Source organism: Marmota flaviventris, chromosome 14, assembly GCF_047511675.1.
Source record: "Marmota flaviventris isolate mMarFla1 chromosome 14, mMarFla1.hap1, whole genome shotgun sequence".
Taxonomy (NCBI): Eukaryota; Metazoa; Chordata; class Mammalia; order Rodentia; family Sciuridae; genus Marmota; species Marmota flaviventris.
The window spans coordinates 82,272,989-82,295,406 of NC_092511.1; the positions used below are offsets into that span (position 1 = coordinate 82,272,989).

General features: G+C 43.5%; 1 protein-coding gene across 3 annotated transcripts in view; it reads right to left on the bottom strand.

Annotated features, from left to right (window-relative positions):
- Positions 1-4,601: 4,601 nt before the first annotated feature.
- The window catches only part of LOC114105519 (E3 ubiquitin-protein ligase RNF213-like), a 104,452-nt gene continuing 86,635 nt past the window's right edge, over positions 4,602-22,418 (bottom strand). For all 3 annotated transcript variants that reach the window (XM_071601812.1, XM_071601813.1, XM_071601811.1), the window contains 17 exons: positions 21,780-22,022; positions 21,393-21,474; positions 20,616-20,650; positions 19,329-19,423; positions 16,787-16,946; positions 15,977-16,157; positions 14,836-14,927; positions 14,008-14,259; positions 11,438-11,573; positions 11,012-11,095; positions 10,546-10,726; positions 10,118-10,319; positions 8,872-8,949; positions 8,145-8,339; positions 7,622-7,711; positions 7,359-7,537; positions 4,602-5,400 (listed from right to left, as the gene is read on the bottom strand). In XM_071601812.1, the coding sequence (XP_071457913.1) occupies positions 5,247-5,400; positions 7,359-7,537; positions 7,622-7,711; positions 8,145-8,339; positions 8,872-8,949; positions 10,118-10,319; positions 10,546-10,726; positions 11,012-11,095; positions 11,438-11,573; positions 14,008-14,259; positions 14,836-14,927; positions 15,977-16,157; positions 16,787-16,946; positions 19,329-19,423; positions 20,616-20,650; positions 21,393-21,474; positions 21,780-22,022 (2,439 nt within the window). In that variant the 3' untranslated portion in view covers positions 4,602-5,246. The remainder of the gene's footprint in view (positions 5,401-7,358; positions 7,538-7,621; positions 7,712-8,144; positions 8,340-8,871; positions 8,950-10,117; positions 10,320-10,545; positions 10,727-11,011; positions 11,096-11,437; positions 11,574-14,007; positions 14,260-14,835; positions 14,928-15,976; positions 16,158-16,786; positions 16,947-19,328; positions 19,424-20,615; positions 20,651-21,392; positions 21,475-21,779; positions 22,023-22,418) is intronic.

The window sequence follows — 22,418 nt, forward strand, 5'->3', positions numbered from 1 at the left end:
TCTCCAACTTGGAAAACCTTCATCACCATTTTGTGGTGGGTGTGGCTATCAGATCCTATAGCCATTTAGCAGGTGATGTATTGTTGATATTGGGATCTGTTAACATTGTCTTTACCCACAAAAGAGAAATCTTGGAACCCTATAAGAACACTACAAATCTATAGAGTAAAAACAATAACACACCAGATCCACAGAGTTGGAAAGGAAGACACATGAGCAACATGAAAAGACAAGGGAAGAAAGTACCACCAACAAATCAAGAAAATACAACATTAGAAGAAACGGTAGCTATAGCAGAAAAAATGACAGAGAAAGATTTCAGGATATACATGGTTAAAATGTTTTTGGATCTCAAAGAAGATGTAAGAGAACAATTATAGGCAGTGAAATATCACTTTAACAATAAGCTACATAAACAAATCTAAAAGATCACCTCAACAAGGAGATAGAGGTTATACAAAAAAAAAAAATCTTTGAAATTAAAGAAATAATAAACCAAATTAAAAACTCAAATGAAAGCAACACCAACAGAGTAGCCCACTTAGGAGATAGGACATCAGACAATGAAGATTAAATAAATAATCTTGAAAAGAAAGTAGACCACACAGCGAAAATGATAAGAAACCATGAGCAGAATATTCAAGAAATATGGGCTAGCATAAAAAAGAGCAAATTTAAGAGTTATTGGGAAACAGAAAGGCATAGAGGTCCAAACCAAAGGAATGAACAATCTATTCAATGAAATAATATCAGAAAACTTTCCAAACATGAAGAATGAATTGGAAATGCAAATTCAAAAAGCCTACAGGATGCCAGATGTACAAAATCACAACAGACACTTACCAAGGCACATTATAATGAAAATGCCCAACATATAGAATAAGGAGAGAATTTTAAAAGCCACAAGAGAAAGGAATCAGATTGCATATAAGGGAAAACCAATTAAGATAATGTCAGATTTTTCAACACAGACCCTGAAAGCTAGAAGATCCTGGAACAACATATATCAGCTCTGAAAGATAATGGATGCCAACCAAGAATCTTGTATCCAGCAAAATTAAACTTTATATTTGAAGATGAAATAAAAACCTTCCACAATAAAAAAATAAAATAAAAGAATTTATAGCTAGAAAACGGGCACTACAAAACATCCTTGGCAAAACATTTCATGAAGAGGAAATGCAAAACAGTAATGAAAATCATCAGAGGGAGGTAGTACAGTAAAGGAAAAACTAATCGAAGAGGAAAACTAATTCAAGTTAAATAACAAAAATAAACAAATATGGCTGGAAATACAAACCATGTCTCAATCGTAACCCTAAATGTTAATGGCTTAAACTCACCAATCAAAAGACAGGCTAGCAAATTGGATTAAAAAAAAGATCCAACAATATGCTGCCTCCAGGAGACTCATGTGATAGGAAAAGACATACACAGACTAAAGTTGAAAGGTTCCAAATAATCATACCACTCACATAGACTGTGAAAGCAAGCAGGGGTTTCCATACTCATATAAAATAAAGTAGACTTCAAGCCAAGGTTAATCAAAAGGGATAAAGATGGACATTACAAACTGCTCAAGGGAAGCATACACCAATAAGACATAACAATCATAAATATATATGTCCCAAACAATGGTGAAACTATGTTCATCAAACAAACTCTTCTCAAGTTCAAGAGTCAAATTGACCACAAAACAATAATCTTGGGTGACTTTAACACACATCTCTAGCCACTAGATAGATCTTCCAAACAAAAGTTGAATAAAGAAACTACAGAACTCAATAATAACACAATTAATAACTTACACTTAACTGACATATATAGAATACTTCAACCTGCATCAAGCAGATACACTTTTTTCTCAGTAGCACATGGATCCTTCTCTAAAATAGACGATATCCTATGCCAAAAAGCAACTCTTAGCAAATACAAAAAAGTAGAGATACTACCATGCATTTTATCAGATCATAATGGAACGAAATTGTAAATCAATGACAAAATAAAACATAAAAATTTCTCCATCACCTGGAAACTAAACAAAATGATACTGAATGAACAATGGGTCACAGAAGACATCAAGGAGGAGATTAAAAAATTCCTAGAAGTAAATGAGAACATAGACACAACATATAGAAATCTCTGGGACACTGTGAAAGCAGTACTCAGAGGAAAAGTCATTGCATGGAGTTCATTCCTTAAAAGAAGAAAATGTCAACAAATAAATGACCTCACACTACATCTCAAAGCTCTAGAAAAAGAAGAACAAACCAGCAGCAAAAGCAGTAGAAGGCAATAAATAATTAAAATTAGAGCTGAAATCAATGAAATAGAAACAAAAGAAACAATTGAAAAAAATGACAAAACAAAAAGTTGGTTCTTTGAAAAAATAAATAAAATTGACAGACTCTTAGCCACTCTAATGAAGAGAAGGAAAGAGAGAACAAAAATTACCAGTATATGTGATGAAAAAGTTAATATCCAATGGATGTGTAACTGATGTGATTCTGCAATCTGTGTATGGGGTGAAGGTGGGAGTTCATAACCCACTTGAATCAAAGTGTGGAATATGATATGTCAAGAAATTTGTAATGTTTTGAACAACCCACAATAAAAAATTAAAAAAAAAAGAAAAAGTTAATATCACAACAGACACTACAGAAATACAGAGGATAATTAGAAATTATTTTGAAATCTTATACTCCAATAAGATAGAAGACATTGAAGGCATTGACAAATTTATTAAGTCATACAATTTGCCCAGATTGAGTCAGGAAGATATACACAATTTAAACAGACCAATATCAAGTGAGGACATAGAAGAAACCATAAAAAGCTTACCAACCAAGAAAAGTCCAGGACCAGATGGATACACAGCCAAATTCTACAAGATCTTTAAAGAAAAACCAATACAAGTACTCTTCAATTTATTCCAGGAAAGAGAAAAAGAGGCAGTAATTCCAAACTCAATCTATGAGGCCAATATCACTTAAAGAAGAAGAACTTAAATTAGCACTATTTACTGATGATATGATTCTATACCTAGAAGGCCCAAAAAACTCCATCAGAAAACTTTTAGAACTAGTAAATGAATTCAGCAAAGTAGCAGGATATAAAATCAATATCCATAAATCAAAGGCATTTCTGTATATCACTGACAATACTTCTGAGAAGGAAATGAGGAAAACTACCCCATTCACAATAACCTAAAAAAAATAATATATTTGGGAATCAACTTAACGAAAGAGGTGAAAGATCTATACAAAGAAAACTACAGAACCCTAAAGAGAGAAATCAAAGAAGACCTTAGAAGATAGAAAGATCTACCTTGCTCTTGGATAGGCAGAATTAATATTATCAAAATGACCATACTACCAAAAGCACTATACAGATTTAATGCAATTCTGAACAAAATCACAATGGAATTCCTAATAGAAATAGAAAAATAAATCATGAAATTCATCTGGAAAAATAAGAGACCCAGAATAGCTAAAACAATCCTTAGCAGGAAGAGTGAAGCAGGTGGCATCACTATACCAGACCTTAAACTATATTACAGGGCAATAGTAACAAAACAGCATGGTACTGGCACCAAAATAGACTGGTAGAACAATGGTACAGAATAGAGGACACAGAAATTAACCCCAAAATTACAATTATCTTATATTAGACAAAGGTACCAAAAACATGCACTGGAGAAAAGATAGCTTCTTCAACAAATGGTGCTGGGAAAACTGGAAATCCATTTGCAACAAAATGAAATTAAACCCCTATCTCTCACCATGCACAAAACTTAACTCAAAATGGATCAAGGACCTAGGAATTAAACCAGAGACTCTGTGTCTAATTGAAGAAAAAGTAGGCCCTAATCTTCATCATTTGGGATTAAGGCCCAACTTCCTTAATAAGACTCCTATAGCACAAGAATTAAAACCAAGAATCAATAAATAGGATGGAATCAAACTAAAAAAAAATTCTACTCAGCAAAAGCAACAATCTGTGAGGTGAACAGAGAGCCTACATCCTGGGAGCAAATTTTTACCCCTCATACATCAGATAGAGCACTATTCTCTAGGATATATAAAGAACTCAAAAAGCTAAGCACCAAAAAAAACCCCAAATAACCTAATCAACAAATGGGCCAAGGACCTGAACAGACACTTCTCGGAAGAGGATATACAATCAATCAATAAATACATGAAAAAATGCTCATCATCTCTAGCAATCAGAGAAATGCAAATCAAAATTACTCTAAGATATCATCTCATTCCAGTCAGAATGGCAACTATTATGAAGACAAATAACAATAAGTGTTGGTGAGGATGTGGGGGAAAAGGTACACTCATACATTGCTGGTGGAACTGCAAATTGGTGCAGCCAATATAGAAAGCAGTATGGAGATTCCTTGGAAATCTGGGAATGGAATCATCATTTGACCCAGCTATCCCACTCCTCAGTCTATACCCAAAGGACTTAAAAATAGCATACTACAGGGACACAGCCACATCAATGTTTATAGCAACTCAATTCATGGTAGCTAAACTGTGGAGTCAGTGGATGATCCTTCAGTGGATGAATGGATAAAAATAATGTGGCATATATACACAATGGAATTTTACTCAGCAATAAAAGAAAATAAAATCATGGCATTTGCAGGTAAATGGATGGCATTGGAGAAGATAATGCTAAGTGAAGTTAGCTAATCCCCCCCCAAAAAAAATTGCCGAATGTTTTCTCTGATATCAGGAGGCTGACTTATAATGGGGTAGAGAGGGGGAACATAGGACAAATAGATGAATTCTAGATAGGGCAGAGGGGAGGGAGGGGAAGGGAGGAAGAAGGGGATTAGCAAGGATGGTGGAATGTGATGGACATCATTATCCAAAGTACATGTATGAAGACATAAATTGGGTGTCAACCTACTTTATATACAAACAGAGATATGAAAAATTGTGGTAATTATGTATAATAAGAATTGTAATGCAACAAAAGTACATGTATATAGACATAAATTGGTGTGAACATACTTTATACAAAGGTATGAAAATTTGTGCTCTATATGTGTAATAAGAATTGTAATACATTCTGCTGTTGTAAAGTAAAAAAAAAAAATCCATCAGCTGGCACAGTGCATGCTGGCCTTGAATTCAGTGCTATGCCAACACTGTCTTTCCAGCAGCCCTTGAGGCACAGTGGAGGGGAGGGGAGCTATGTCCCCAGCATATAAAGGGACAGAGTAGAGAGTCCTATTTTGCTTGCCGGTCCTGTTTCCGTGCAACTGCCACTTTCCATACAGAGACGCAGCTGGACAGCAGTATCTCTTCTGGGAACTGGGATTCCATTTCTGGAAGAACTTCGCTCTCTTTGGTTTCCATGTAACTCACCAGAGTGTCCCTCAGGCTGCAAAATCAGGCACAAGAGACAGTGTTTAGAGCATTCAGGAGCCTATCAGCTCTCACTCTTTCCAGGACTGGGGTGCTAAGACCAGAAATACTGAGGGTCAGCTTCAGGTCAGCCAGCTGCCCAGTTCCTGAGCTGGACTTGGAGTCCTAGGCTCAAGGCTTCTGGGGGGTGGAGCTTCCTCAATGATGCTCAGCTAGGCCATTTCAGGCACTCCACTGATGGGCCTGTCTGGCTGCATCAGAAACAAAGCTTTGCCACTCAGAAAAAGGAAGGTGTACCCCCTCATGGTTTATCTTACCAAAGGTTGCAAATTCTCTAGGAAGTGGAACTTTACTGTACAGGCATGTGCCATATGGCCTGAGGGCAGAAACAGCAAATGTAGCCTGACTGTCCATCCAGAAAGCCAGTCAAATGAAATACCTGCCTCATACCACCCATAAAAATGAACTGACTAATGAAAGAAATGTGCAATGTAGAACTATAAAAGCAGCAGGAGAAAACAGTATGGATTAGCACCCTGGGAAGTGATAAGGAAGTATGTCCCTATGGCAGCTTTTTTGGGGGGCAGGGGAAGTACTGGGGATTGAACCCAGGGGTGCTTAGCCACTGTGCCACATCCCCACCCACCCTCCACACTTTAAAAGAAATATATTTTTAGTTGTAGATAAAAGCAATAGCTTTATTTTGTTTATTTATATGTGATGCTAAGGAGCAACCCCAGTGCCCCACACATGCTAGGCAAGTGCTCCAACACTGAGCTACAATCCCAGTCCACATCTCCACCCCTTTTCAATATTTTATTTAGAGATAGGGCCTTGCTGAGTTGCTTAGGGCCTTGCTAAGTTGCTGAGGCCGGCTTTGAACTTACAATCCTCCTGAGCTCCTAAGATTACAGACACACACCACTGCACCCAGCCCCACAGAGGCTTTATGAAAAAATCCTATCAATTGACTTCTTACTTCTATCAATTGTAACATGTAGATCAAAGGAAATAATCTATTCTATACAAAGAGCTTTTACAAATCATTAAAAAAGAGTTAAAGGGGCTGGGTAGAGCACTCACCTGGGTTTGATTCTCAGCACCACATATAAATAAATAAAATAAACATATTGTGTCCATCTACAACTAAAAATTAAATATTTTTTAAAGAGTGAGATAAGGGCTGGAGTTGTGGCTCGGTGATAGAGTGCTTGCCTCGCATGCATGAGGCCCTGAGTTTGATTCTTAACACCATATAAGAATAAATAAATAAAGATATTGTGTCCATCTACAACTAAAAAATATTTTTTTAAAAAGGGATAAACTGGTTAGGGGTGGTGGCATATGCCTGCAATCCCAGCAACTCAGGAGGCTAAGGTAGGAGGATCACATAGTTGAGACCAGCCTTAGCAATAGTGAGGTCCTATCTCAAATTAAAAAATAAAAAGACCTGGGGATGCAGCTGAGTAGCTAAGTAACCATGGGTTCAATCTCTGGTACTAAAAAAAGAAAGAAAGAAAGAAAAAAAAACAGATCAACTACCCTGCCCAATAACCAGAAGCTACCAAGAGCTATTTCAGAGGATAATAAACAAATGGTGATATATTTTAAAATGTGCCCAGCCACACAAGTAAGTAGGAAAACAAGTGAAAACAAGACACCATTTTTTTGGCCATTAGATTGACACAAATGTAAAATTCACATAATTTTGGATATTTCAGATTTCACACATTGGTGTAGCTTAATCTGCCTAATCTAAAATGCAAACTTCTTTGACATAGTTAGGTCTACTTGTTATAATGAGCATATATGATTTCATAGTTATCTTTTAGAAGTCCCCAAAAGATTAAAACCAAAGAAATAAGTTCTCAGTTGCTCTGGTGATGGAGAACAGTAGACAGAGGGTCCTGTGGTAAGATGGAACTACCTTCATGTCAAGGGAGATGCCAAACATTCTAGGTGTGCACACCCTACCTCCATTCAGGGTTGAAGCTCTCCTGGGTCTGGGTGTTTCTTAGTTTCAACACCATCAGCTCATGGAGCTCCATGAGGAAAGCATCTAGGTCTGTGTGATTCAGGAAGGTGCTGAGGAGCTTAGCAATTTCTGGGCTGAGGTCTGCTTTGTACCTAGAACTGATTTCCCAAAAGGGATCCTAAAAAAGATGAACAAGTACAACATCAAAGCCTGGGACCAGTGTGCGGCACCCTCAGTCTGGGCAGAGGCAGGGCAGACTCACTTTCTTCAGTCGCAGTAGCTGTTCCGACTTATGAGCAGAGAGGAATTGCCAGAGGGCAACAGCATGTTTTAACTGACATCTGCTTAAAGCCTGGAAAAGGAAGAGAGTCCCAAGTAGGAGTGAAGGCTCACTCTGAGTGGTACCCAAGGGCACTCCTCCCTAATTTTGTCTATTTTCATCATGAGGCCATCTCTGTTCCATCCATGAATCTACCTGTCTCATCTTGGAAACATCTGAGAGTCTCCCCCCTCCTGCAGCAGCTTGTAACTGTGAGTATCACGCAGTGAGCAGGTAGTCAATGTCCTCAGTCACCTGTGCATCCTGCTCTACTAGGTGGTCAGCACTGAGTGTCCCTGCCTCTCCTGTCCCCAGTGTGCACTGAAACTCTGTGGACTGGTTAGGGGTGGGGTTCCTGACCACCCCTTTCCACAGATGCCTGCACCATGCTCCTGCGTGGTGGCATTCTGGCAGGAAACTAAGACAAGGTGATCCTGATTCTCCTTGAAAAGCACACAAGACCTACCTTTAAAACCGAAGTTGTTTGGTCGCTCATTCGCAGGACGTCTTGGACATATACATTTAGGTGCATATTTGAATCCCCACCAGCTGTGCCTAGAAAGCCCAGAGTGACCTCTATGATAGACAGTGCTTCACAGACATCGCTGTAGGACCGAAGCTCTCCACTGATGGCACCCATGGCTGAGTTGGGGAGGGGACTCTGAAACCGAAATCAGGACAGAGGCTATTGCTTCTCTTACTTGGAGAGCTTAACTGTGAGCTGCCAGCACAGGCGGGGCCAACTATCCAGCACTTGTGGTAAGAGCTGATGCTTGTGCTTGAACTGATGCTGAGTGCCACAGCCTTTCAGACTTTGCACAGAAATGGGCCCAAGTTAACTGAATCCTCCACATGATCCATGAGGACACAGAGAGGCACAAGAGCCTCTCCACTTGTCGGTAGCAGAACCTAAGGAGCAGGAGTAACCTTTAGCACCTGAAGCAGCTGCTAATCTGCTGCTGGATATTGATATCTGGTCATGATATCATCATTGAGAAAACAACCCCCAAGGGGGTTGTTCATCAAGAAAGTTTGGTGATCTGCCATCCTGCTTGCCTCTTTGAGCTCTGGGATCCCTAAGCTCCTCAGGGAGCCAGAAAGCCTGGTGCTCACAGCAGACACCAGGATGAGATTGTACTGTCCTTACGTATGTGGATGGAACAACCCTGCAAGTGAGGGTTTATCATGACCACCTGTGCCATTTTGTTCTTGATGTCCACAAAGAGATGTTCGAAGTTCCAGTCATGTCTGTATACCAGCGTGGGTATCCCCTAAGTGAGAAAGAAAAAAAAGTTTTTGGAAATTAAAATAGAGGAGGCTTCCATCTGATGACAAATGTATTCTTCAGCAGTGACTCAGTGGAAGTACCAATCCGGACAGTATATTCCTGGGCAAGGCATGTAACTTTGTTGTGTTCTGATGACTCTGTTCCACCCGCACTCTTTGGACACAGTAACACAAGAAATCTAGCCTGGCTACAGTGACCTTGCAGATATTGCCCTGTAGAATAGTGTATCTGCCTACCACAAGAGAGGAAGAGCGCTGGAGGAACAGGAATGGGAATGTGCATATTTGTGATCTATCCAACAACACTGAGCAGAGACTGTGCACAAGGCAGCCACTGTCAAGATGAATTAAAAATGGCTTTAGGCTCAAACAACTGACAGGCTGACTATAATGAAGGAATAAATACATCTGAGAATGACACCTGACTGGACCTGTAAGGATGAGTGCAGCCACGGTAAGGGACAGTATAGAAGTGCCACTGTGTTCAGGGAGTCGGGAGGCAGTTCACAGGGTTTGATGCAGCAAGGAAGGAAGGGGCTGGAGACACCTGGAAGGTCGAGCTAAGGCCAGGTGACAGGGCCTCTGTGCCAGATGAGAGAGTGTGGTGGAGGCCATGTAACACTGTCCACATGCTATGGACTGGCTGGGGGTAGGGGTTCCTAACCGCCCATTTCCAGGGATACCTGCACTGATGCTCCCCACATAGGGGCATTCTGGCAGGAAACTACGATGAAGTGGTGCTACTGGCACTGGGCAGCTGGACTGATGGCTGAATGCTCTGAAGTGAAGCCAAGGCCATGGCAGTTAGAGGACGAGGGAATGGGGAAGTTTTGCGTGGTGGTTCCTGGGCACGGACTGCATATGCAACTGAAGGGGTGGCAGCAGTGAGGTCTTCTTGGTGGTGCCATTAACTGTAGTGGAAACCCAGTCCACTGACACTTGAGGCTGCCCTGGGGGACAGGTGCAGACAGTGATGGTGATGTGGAAGAGAGCTGGGGATACCTCCCGGCCCAGAGAAGTGTAGGGACCACAGATCACTAGTGGGGAGGAGATAACACAGACAAGAGCCTGGGTGTCACTTCTCTGTTCCCCCTGAAACTCACAAAGGCTGTTCATAACTACAGCAAATCGTTGGCAGAGGGCCCAGCCTACCTTGAGGGTCAGCCGGGGCTTGCCCTGGAGGAAGTGGCTGCTGATCTGCCGCTGGATCTTCTCCAGGTCAAATTCCTGTGAGGTCTCCCCACCTTGCTCCACTTGATAGTGGCAGTTGGAGAGAATCAGAGGCATCAGGTCACGCTCCACTTCGTAACTGACAACATGCAGGTCAGTGACCTCTGAGGCATCCACGGAATAGCTGAGGGACACAAGATACAGGTATTGGTGTCCAGAGCAGGTGTGTGAGGCCTAGGGCTTTGGGGCATATGCTCCTGCTTCTGCATTATAGTGTAAGCAAGTGAAAACCATGTGCAAATATGGGGCTTTATTGAGGAAGGCTGAGAGAGGATCTGGGGGACAGGAGCTGTTGCTGGCTAGAGTCTGCAGCCCAGCTTGGTGGCAGGGGTGGTGAGTTTACGCAGTACCTGTTGTTTTCCTTGGAGAACTTCTCCATTGTGTAGATGATTTCATTATGTAGATTAATCAAGTAGCTAACTAATGCAGTTGAGCAGAGGCCCAGGCCCCGACGCCGGGGCAGGATGACCTTAAAATCTGTGTCCAGATCCAACTCAGAGTTGTAGTAGTCTTTAGGTAACTTGATTTCACCTTTAAAAGACAGGGTCATTACTAATCAAAGGGATGTTGCTCCAGGCGTTTGTCTGGAGGCAGGGGAAGAGAAGGGAAGCCACGGGCAGCCATGTCCAAAGATCTAGGCCCTGGCTGCTAAGTTTCTAGTGCCCCCAACTTCTTTCTGATTCCATATTTATAGACTCAAGATGACTGAGGGTTACTTTGGAGGTTGATTCATGTATCTCAGCACATTCATCAACAGGTTGCGTTGCCACACACACATCAGGGTGCTGGCAGAGCCACGTAGAGGAGGACACTTACCATTGGTCTCCAGTGATCGCCTCAGGGCATTCCATGTGGACAGGAAGATGGTGATCCTGTTGTGGAATAGCTGCCTTAGCCCATCTGTTGAACAAAACACTTGGTAAGAGCCCCATGGAAACAATCCCCACCACCATGCTGGCCAGGGTCAAACCACAAGGCATGCTCCCAAGAACCTGACCCTGCACCTTCCCTCACTCAGCAGCATGCCTGAGTTTCAAGTTTTAGGCTGTATGAGAAGCTGGAGAGGCTGAGGGCTTTCTAGCCACAGCAGTGGCTCATGGCCATCTCTGGGATTTAGCATCCTTTGCCTCTTTCTCTACCTTAGGACCTGAGCCCCATCCTCATGTCCCAGCCTGAATGATCCTTTTGAACCACCAAACATGGATGGTCCTGATTTTTGGTTGCAGCAGACAGCAGTCATACCTGAACTGTGACTGCTAATAAAACTTCTGATGGAACAGGAATATTCATCTTCTGGAACATTCTGGAATTGTTTTACTAGATCCCTTTGCAGGGCCAAAATCTCAGGTAAGAATTTCACCAGTCTCAGTTCTGCTTCCTGGAGAAGAGAAGATAGCTCAGTAACACTTCCTCTATTTAATTGAGAAACAACATGGGGTGTATAGATTTTAGGGCAGGCTGGGGACTTTCTGTGTAGTTTAATTTGGTCAGTGGGTTGTTTTACATGATTATACCCTGAAGCTTGCAAATGGGAAAGGGGTCATCCCATCCTTTCACCAAGTGGTGAGGGATTTGGATGAACTGGATCAAGTCCTCACTCTCCTCTAATGAAAAGCTGCCTCAAGGACTGAGCTGGGCCCCATCTCTCAGTTTGCACAAGAATCAACTCTAGATGACCAAAGACCCAGATGTAAAACTTGACCTCTGAATCTATCAGCAGAAAAACAGGGGAAACACTCCAAGACATTGGCACAGGTGATGGGTTTCTGGATAGGACCCCCAAATCAAAGGAAGTAAGAGCAAAATGACAAATGGGATCACATCAAACTAAAAAGTTTCTGCACAGCTAAGGAAACAACCAACAGAGTGAAGGGACAACCTAACAGAATGGGAGAAATAGCTGCCAACTCTTCACCTGACAGCAGGCAAATACTCAGAATATATAACTCAAAAATTTTTAAAAAATCAAAGTAATCCAATTTAAACATGAGCAAATGATCTGAATAGACAATTCTCAAAAGAAGAAATATAAGTGGTTAACAAATATATGAAAAAATGCTCAATATAATAGTCATCAAGGAAATGCAAATCAAAACTACAATGAGATGCCATCCTACCATAGTTAGAATGACTCTTATTAAAAAAAATAATAAGATAGGTGTGAAATCCCAGCTACTTGGGAGCCTTAGGCAGGAGGATCACAAGTTTAAGGCCAGCCTCAGCAAGTTCTAAGTTAGTGTAGGCAATTTAGGGATACCTTGTCTTTAAAAAAAAAAAAAGCAGGAAATGGAGGCTGTAGCTCAGAAGTAGAGCATTGCTTGCTTAGGAAGCCCAAGAAAAGGCCCTGGGTTCAATTGCCACTAGTCCCCCATACCCAAAAATAGACGAACCCCAAAATAAAATAATAAATGCTAGCATAGATGAAGAGAAAAAGGAAATCTAATACATTTCTGGTACAACTTTTAATTAATACCTCATAATAGAGAACAGTATGGAGGTTCATCAAACTAAAAAAAGATCTACCATGTGATCCAACTATCCCACTCCAAAGGAAATCAGGTATCAAAGAGGTACTGCATGCTCATATTTATGTGGCACCATTCACAATAAGACACAGAATCAGCCTAGAAGGCTATCAGCAGATGAATGCATAAAGAAGATGTGGTTTAAATACATAATAGAATATGATTCAGCTATAAGAAAAATGAACTCCTGTCATTTTCAGCAAAATGGATAGAACTAGATGATATTATGTTAAGTGAAACAAGCCAGACACAAAGACAAGATCAATGCATGCTATATGCATACATGGAAATTTCACACCGATTCCCATTATGTATACAGCTAATGAATTAATAAAAATAAGTAATTTGAGAAAAATTTTAAAAAAATTGACTCTTGGGCCCATGGTTGGGTGTGAGGCTGCTGAAAGGAAAGACCAAGGCCTACTGCAGTGGTAGCTGATGTGATTTGGGGTTTTGTTCTGAAGGGCCAGGATCCAGCATCCTCAGTCAAATAAAACCATGTCTTAATAAGAGATCACAACACTAACATGAAGTCCTTCCTAGTGTGAGCACCAGATGTTCCCCAATCATTCTGCTCCCTGCCAGCTGTGGTACTGGTCCATGAAGGAGGTGGTGTGAACCTCTACTGTGGCCCAGGAGAGCTCAAGTGGGTGAAAGCTGGGGATGGCTTCTGGGTCTGGCAGGTGTGACTCTACACCCCGCAGCCCCATCATGCAGCACACTGCCTCCCACCTGCAGGGCATAGGGAGGGCTCTGGTTTGGTTTTGGTGTGCATTCTTTGTTTTTAATAATTTTAAATGTAGTTGGACACAATACCTTTATTTTATTTATTTATTTTTATGTGGTGCTGAGGATTGAACCCAGTGCCTCGCACACGCTAGGCGAGAGCTCTATGGCTGAGCCACAACCCCAGCCCCTTGGTGCACATTTTTGACTGTTCAGCAGGCACTTGCTGGTGACCGCCTACTCAGCTTCTGGGGATGAACACAAGGTATCACAGTCGAGTAACCAGTGTGGTCTCTCCTGGCCTTCCTTAGAGATCACTGCTAACCTCACTGTGCACTATGTAATGTGCATATTACTCCTGTGACTTCAGCAGATGTGTCTTAAGATCTCTGCGCTCTTCCCTAAGACTCCTGATCAGGCCTTGCATTCAGAATCACAGTGCTGATGGGGTTGCTTAGGATTCTGCCTCTAGGAATGATGACTTTGAACCCAGGCACAGAGTCTCCCATTCCTCAGGGGAAGTCTATCAGGAAAAGGGGGCAGCCCATGAAGCAGACACACCTTCTGTAGAAACTGCCAGAGCACGGGCACCATCTCCTTGCCGTTCTTCTGCTCCACAACGTGCTGGAGGTACTCGACTGTGATCTTCTTCCTGCAGCTCCAAATCTTTGAGCAATGAGCCACACTTTTCTGGGGCAGCTGGGGCAAGAAGCTTGCAGGGTCACCATATATGATTTTGGCCACAGGGCTAGAGCTGATGCGCTCATCCTGGCTGATGAGTGTGCTCACAGTCAGCAGGGTCTTATCTAGATGCTGGATAAAGAAATGACACAGCATTCTGCAAGTGAGACATTGTCACAGACAACCAGGCAGCTCTTGGACCCACGGTAGCTCCTTAGGAATCTGCCTGCACAACCCAGATGCTTGCTTTTGCCATCTTTCACTGATTGGGGGGTTCCTTGTTCATAGGGTTTTTGCCTCCACAAACAGAGTGAGACTCGGGGCCTTTATTTCACTGCCCTTTTGCTTCCTGACTTCCCTGTCCTGCTGTGGATAGTCAGCTCTATGATGTTCTCAGCAGAGCAGTCATGAATCCAGAGAGATTGTTGATGCATTTCTGGAGTGTCTCTGCCTCTTACTTTCACATCCTGCTATAAAAAGCAGTGGAGCAGGCTGCCATCTGCCCTATGGGAACTCCTGATAATCCTTGGCCTTACTTAAGACTAGTGCAGGAAGGGGAAAGCAGAAGGAGGGGGATAGCAGAAGGAGGGGTTTCTCCAGGTAAGGCCTCTGACAGCCCTCCTGAGGACAGTGGGCCAACAGTGCTCACAGATGAATGGGACCCCCTCCTGGACAGAGGCTAAAGAGTGGTCACCACTCACCACTTACCTCCAGTTCAGGTAGAAGAAGAGCTTCAACATGTTTTTCCCAATTGTTTCTATGTCCTTTTTTTGACAATTTTGCATCAAAATTTAAATGTCCTACAAAGAAAATCAAAATGTGTCTGTTACCCAACAAACAAAAAGCAGTGCTCTCTATACAGTAAACACTAAATAATGTTAATAGAGATAGTCCTCCTTTTGGGGTGATAACTTCCTAAGTTCAACAGGTACTGCCAACACCAGCCTCTAGGCCTTGTGAAGACACTTTAGTCTCTGACAACCCTCCAGCCCACAGCTGTGGCCTTGAAAGTATTTTAAACAAATGGCTAAGGACAAGACGTGAACTCAAAAGCCTAGGGGCACAGCAATGCTGACAGCTCCCCAGAGCCACCTCACTGCTGCCCCCAGGCCTGTAGGCAAAGGTGGTCCTGGGGAGCTGGCAGCAGGTTAGGGCTCCCGAGTCCATGTGCTGTGGAAGTCACACCAGAACAAGAGGTGCTCCGCAAAATCAGTGTTGCTAAGATGGGAAGGACATGCTAATGCTGGTTTCTGATGAAGACATCCCTGAAGTGGAACAGATTCTCCAGTGGTGGTAACAGACATTTTATTGCTACTGTTATTATCTGTATGCTTTTAAATAACATTGTTCTACAATGGTACAATGATTGTTTTAAAAGAATTTTGCAAGTAAGCAAGAAGAAACTGAAATCCCTCCTAATGCCACTCAGATAACCACTTACAGAGTCCCCTCACAGACCTTTGCTTTTGGCCTGGATTTAATTGTTTAGAGTACAAGAGTTAGCTCAGCAGACAGTGTTTTGTAGCTTCCTTTGTTTATGTAACAAATTGTGTACATGTACATATTAGGTCAGGGTACAAGTGTGACATCTCTGGAAAGCAGAAGTGGGACATGTCACCTGCTGGGGTGCCACGTACTCCCAGGGCACAGGTTAATGGTGCATGCACAAGCACCAGGTATCAGTGATGCAAGCCCCAGCCAGGCAGGTGGTGTATGGAGGAGCGCAGCAGCCCCTCCAGCCCCCGCAAGGAGAGCAGAGCGCTTGCTCCCACTCCTGTCATGTCATTCATCAGGAGCTGAGGGAGCCTGGCCTCTTGGCAGTTATGCGCAGCCCACATCCCTTGCTTACTCCAGTCAGGGAGTGGGTGCTGCTCTTTGAGAAGGCAGCGCAGCATGAGGTGGACCACATGGGTGGTCTCGTCGGCACTCTTCCCCAGCGTCTTTGTCAACTGCTCCAAGTCTCTCCAGATGTGCTGCTGCAGAAATCCTTTAGGGTCACTCACTGGAGGCTTGATGATGTTTATCACAGCCTGTGAGGGAAACAAGATAAGACGTGTAGTGAGATCAATGTGTAGAGGACACAGTGAGAAGCCAAGGGAGCGAAGCACCAGCACTGGGGAGAGGGTGGTTTCTAGGTGAGGTAAGGGTGCTCTCAGCATGATGCAGGCAGCAGAGGAAGGGAGGGAGGTGAGTAGAGCCAGAGACTGCTGTTGTCATCCCGGAGCAGCAGGGAATGCTTCCCTGCACCTCCTGCAGCCACCACAAGGGTGTAGGTGACAGGGTCCCACCACCTCCCCATGCCCAGGTGTGGGCATGGACAGAGTTGTATACTTTGAGTAGACTTTATGATCTGATTGTTGCACCTTGTATACACATGCTAAGATGTCACACTGTAATAAACGTGTAATTGTTTTGTGTCAGTTAAAACAGATTTTAAAAATTAAAAAAAAATGAAGAGGATTTTCCATAATCTGAGGAGTGGTTCCCCCATTGCATCATATGCCCCAGAGGGAAAAGTAGGATCTATAACTTTTGCATTACCCTGTGGACTAGATAAAATCCCTAGGTGGCTAGGACTTTGTAGACAAAAGGACTGGATGCAAACACAGCAGGTTCTTCCTATAGCAACATAAGAGAGTCTAGCGGTAGCATCTTATACCTCGGGATTTTGAGTGGCTCCCAAAAGCATAGCCAGATGAGTGAGTAGGCGCATGAGAATGAAGATGACTGGGGACAGCTCTCGGTCAGACACTACTACGACATCTCTGGGTTGCGGGTGGCCCAGCACATGGCCAGTCTTGGTTCTGTCTGTGCTGTCTCTAGAAAGGATGAGAGGAAACAGGGTGAAGACTAGAGATGTCTGTTTCTCCTCAGCTCCAGGGGCCTCACATCTTAATGACTAGGTTCCCAGTTTTTTTTTTTTCTTGTTTTTTTGGTTTTGGTAATGGTAATGGGGATTGAACCCAGGGGCTCAACCATTGAGCCACATTCCCAGCCCCCACTTTTTTGGGGGCACTAGACCATTGAGCCACATTCCCAGCCCTATTTGGTATTCTATTTAGACAGACAGGGTTTCTCAGTGCCTTGCTTTTGCTGAGGCTGGCTTTGAACTCACAATCCTCCTATCTCAGCCTCCCGAATTACTGGGATGATAGGTGTGCATCACCACACCCAGCTAGGTTTCAAGCTTTGAAGAAAACACTAAAAGAACCAATTATTCCAAGGCTAGACCACCTGCCTCCACATCCTTCTCTCTTTAGACCCACCCAGCTGGATGGCCAAACTCTGCAACTTTCCCAATGTTAAATGGCTGCACAATGTGGCCATTAGTGCAGGGTGTCAGGATGGAAACCAACACCTTCCTCATGACAGCAAGTTTGGGGCATTTTTGCATCCATATGGGGATTGTCTACGTAATTCTCAATTTTCCCAAATCAAAAACTGGGATATACAGACTGGAAAAAGTTTTCAAGATTCAAGGACATTGATAATTTAAGAAGATAAGAGTCTAGACTATTTTAAGCTTTGTAACAGAAAAGCCAGATAAATGGTGAGGTAGAAGGTCCTGCATGTCATCTTAAGGGAGCTCTGACAGCCACACTCATCTCAGGATCAAGCATGGGACTATGAGATCAGATTTTTATTTTTATTTATTGTTTTCAGTTCTGGGAATTGAGTGGGGGCTTCACATGTGCTAAGAAAGTACCCTACTTTTGAGCTACACCCCAAGTCCTTTCTATTTTTATTTTAAGACAGGGTCTCACAAGGTTTTCTGAGCTAGCTTCAAACTTTCAATCCTCCTGCCTCAGCCTCCTGAGTAGCTGGGATTACAGGTGTGCACCAATATTCCTGGCTGAAGGTCAGATTTTTATCTAGTTTCTGAATCTGGTACAGTTAGCCTTATGTATCTGCAGTTCTGCGCCTGTGAATTCAACCAACTATGAATCAAAAATATTCAGAAAGAACTGTGTACTGAAGAGTAGCTTTTTTCTTGTCATTATTTCCTAAAAATATGATAAATAAGTATTTACATAGCATTCAATTTGCATAAAGTATAATAAGAAACCTAGAGATGATTTTTTAAAAGTCTATGGGAGGGCTGGGGATGTGGCTCAAGTGCTAGCATGCTTGCCTGGCATGTGCACGGCGCTGGGTTCGATACTCAGCACCACACACAAATAAAGATGTTGTGTCTGCAGAAAACTAAAAAATAAATATTAAAACATTCTCTCTCTCTCTCTCTCTCTCTTTAAAAAAAAAAGTCTATGAGAGGCCAAGTACAATGGTGCACACCTGTAATTCCAGTGCCTTGGGAGGCTGAGGTAGGAGGTTCACAAGTTCAAACCCAGCCTCAGCATCTTAGTGAGACTCTACGCAACTTAGCAAGACCCTGTCTTTAAATAAAATATAAAAAGGGCTGGTGTTGTGGCTCAGTGCTTAAGAACCTTCGGCTCAATCCCCAGTACCATTTAAAAAAAAAAAAAAATGGTTTACAGGAGGATATTTGTAGGCCACAAGCAAATACTGTGCCATGACATATAAAGGAACTGAACATCTGGACTTGAGTATCTATTGAGGAAAGTGTCCTGGAAACAAGTCTCCACAGATATGGAGGAATGGCTGTAGTTAATATGACTGATCACAGGGCTCGAGCTGGAGCTCAGGGGCCGAGTGCTGGCCTAGCACATGTAAGGCACTAGGTTCAATCCTTAGTACCGCATAAAAATAAATAAAATAGTGCACGTATGAAGACATGAATGGTGGGGCTCTACTTTGTGTGCAGCCAGAGATATGAAAAATTGTGCTCTATATGTGAAAAAAAGAAAAAATAAAATAAAGACACGCTATCCATCTACAACTAAAAAAGTTTTTAAAAAACACTGATTATATCTGTCTTTCACTTTTCTCAAATTGAAAAAACAAAACAGGGAAGGGGTGCAACTCAATGGCAGAGCTCTTGCCTAGGATGTGTGAGGCCCCGGGTTCCATCCCCAGTACCACAAAAATAAAACAAAGCAAAAAAAAAAACCAAAAAGCTTCAGCACTACATGACTACAGGTGTGCTTGATGTGGATCCCCAACATAACACAGTCCAGATGTAGAACAGTGGTGTTAGTGATCCTATAGTTCATATGATTCATCTGCTGGAATGGACAGCCCAGAGCCTCAGGTTCCAAGGGACGGAAGCTGAGTCCACATACCTGATACTTTGGAAGCCGGCATGAGGTCTGTGGTTGATACCTCCTATTTTAGCACCACAGTCAACACAGAAGCTCTGCTCCATCGGCTTGCCACACTGGGACATAGAGGGGACACACAGTCAGCACTGCATCCAGCATTGGTACATGTGCAGAAGCCACCCTGCATAGGAGGTGGTGTATGCCACAGACTGCATCTGGTGCATGTGTGTGTTAGGGAGGAGCAGGAGCCCTGGGGAGAGGGTGGGCACTTAACCACATATACTGTCCATGGGCAAATGTGGCTTCATTTTCCAAAAATAAAGTTTTATACTCCCAAGTAGAGTGACTAGTGTCTATAGCCCCATCTTCCTTACTCCTATTCACTGCCTTCTCCATCCCTGTGTCTAGCATGCCAGCCTCTAGAGCATCGTTATCTAATACCAGGAATGATGGTGTTAATAACTTCTAAGCAGACCTCCTCACATCCACTGGACAAAAACAAAAACAAAACAAAAAAACAACCATAAGATTTGCCACCACTAATGGGCCCAGATTTCCAAGTCAAATGGCACCCCACTGCATGCTATGAATCACAGCCACAGCAGGCCCCTCCAGCTGCAGCACTCAGACCAGAGAACTCAGTGATAAGAGGGGCCCTGGGATCTCTTCTTATTTCACTCCTCAGACAAGGAAGCAAGTGGGAGTCAGGAAGGTGAAGTCACATCAAGGAGCATCCTGTTCACTTTAGGGAGCAGCACACATAAGTCTAGTCCAGCAGCATGTTGCTCAGCAAGTGCAGAAGCCATGAGCAGCCAGGGAGATGCCCTGGAGTCCCAGATGAGCAGCATGTGCTTGTCTCCCAGGGCTCATCACCCATAAGTCTTTCCTGTCCTCTCCTGTCCTCTGGTATCTAGCCCACATTCCTCTCTGACTAGTGAACCAGCTGAAGGTCTGTGTGGCTGAGCCCTGCTGCAGGGCCAGGGAGGGAGGTAGGGCTCCCAGCCAGCAGCACCATGGCATCCTAGGAGACTTGGGCAGTGCCTGCAGACATTCTCGGGCATCACACTGGGCTAGGGGGTGCTGCTACTGGCACCCAGTGAGCTGAGGCCAGGCGTGCTGCTAAATATCCTACAATGCACAGACAGAGCTGCAGAAAAGAATCATGTTTACAATGCCATTTACACACTCAGCTGGAACACCCTGAATAGCCCTCAGAATACACCTATGTCTCCCTCATTCCCTAGGCCCTCCCTCGCCTCCCAGATGGGAAATGCACATTTTGAGCCTCCCCCAAACACCATGGCTCACCTCTCCTACAGAACACGGATGACCATAGGGACAAGCTGTTCAAAGAACAATAGGACACATGTTAGCTAGTGAGTCTCCACCAAATGACCTATGTGGGAAGGGGAAGTTGCCCATGTCCTCATGATCTCACCAGAAGCCTTGAGCCATGCCATCAGCTAAGTTTACTTGACATGTCAAGTAAACTGGAGCTCAGTGAACACATGTCATCAGTGAAAAATGTCTGCATTTAGCTTTCAGAGAGAGGTTAGATTCCAGACACACACCAGGAGTAACTTAGTGGCAGGGGGGATAGTGTTTATACTTTTCTATTCTCTTGGATTTTTCCTTTTATGGCAAGAGAATGATTTAGAACAACTTAAAAAATAGTTTTAGAAGGTTACTTACTCAAGGCAACAGCATAACTCACATACAGTCAGAGGTTATATGGCTGTCTCCCAGGTCCAGACTACAGGAAGCTCTCTCTGGGTCAAAACCCCCTGAATTGTGACTGGCCTTTGAATGAGCCTCAGCATGGTCCCCAGGTCTGCCTTATTCCAAATGGCATGTTCTGCCGAGCAACAGTGCATTCCAAAGGGTCTTGTCCCATGACTATGCAGGGAAATGATTTGGTCATCTAGACAGCCAAGTCTGTGGCCCTCGAACCGCCAGGAGGAGACAGGTGACATGGGCCTTCAGCAGAACCTTGTGAAGCCAAGTCCAACCTCATATCTGGCATGGCCGCAGGCTGACCTTCCAAGCTGAGAGGAGTGAGACCCTTCCCCTTACACCGATACTCACTATACCAGTGGACGCCTTCCAGACCCTCCCACTTCTGGGCTTGAGCCAGCAGGTCTTCAGGCATTGTTGGAAGAAAAGCATTCTGAAAGACCAAGAGCAGAAGTGGCCCTGCTGAGTGAGCCTGTGGGCTGCAGCTGCAACCCAGCAAGAGGCACAGAGTGAGAAAGTTTCTTCTCAGCTCAAGAGCTGTTTACAGAGGATGAACAACAGCTCTGTGTGAAACAGCAAAGGGTAGGGCATGTTTTCACCAGCACTGTGCTGAAGGATCAAGTGGAGCAATGGGGCAGAGAATCTAGAAGGTGGACAAGTCGGAGAGTTCCCACAGCCACAGGCTGAAAAACCACTGAAGTTTCACTGTGAAACCAAAGTTATCATCATGCAGCTTACCACCATGCTAGCTGGGGAGAAGGCCAAGTTCCTCAGGGGCACCAAGACTTTGCTCTGTCCACACAGAAGGACAGCTGCAGTGTGAACGGCCATTTCTGTCACTGTTCCTTCAAGGCTGTCAGCACCAGGGCCCGCGCTCAGCAAGGGCAGAGTGTTGGCCACGAGGGATGCTGCGAAAGGCCTAACCCCCGGAGGAGACAGGATCTTGCTGTCCTCAATGAACCTGCTCACAGCCTCGCATTGCTGGCACGAAAGACGTTTTTCATGTTAGGATATGTCTAAGAAGAATACTGTGTGAACTTAGGGTTTTCTCTTTGAAAGTCACATATTTCGATGCTGAGTGCACATCAAATTTCAAGGTAAATATATTTAAAGGATTACTAATGGAGGAGAAATTCTTCAGGAAAGAGAATTTTCATATAGAAACACAGCAACCACATTCCTAAGTGCAGATCTCAACACTCTGTTTTGATAAACATTAGGTAATGTTCCTGAGACCGTAAGATTTAGGTTTAACAGAAAATAGTTCTTCCACGTAACAAGGGTACACCCTCTATCCTAAATAGGAAATTATGGAAGGTCATAATTCCTATTATCCTGATAGGAAATAAAAGTTTATGACTTCTACTGTGCTCAGAA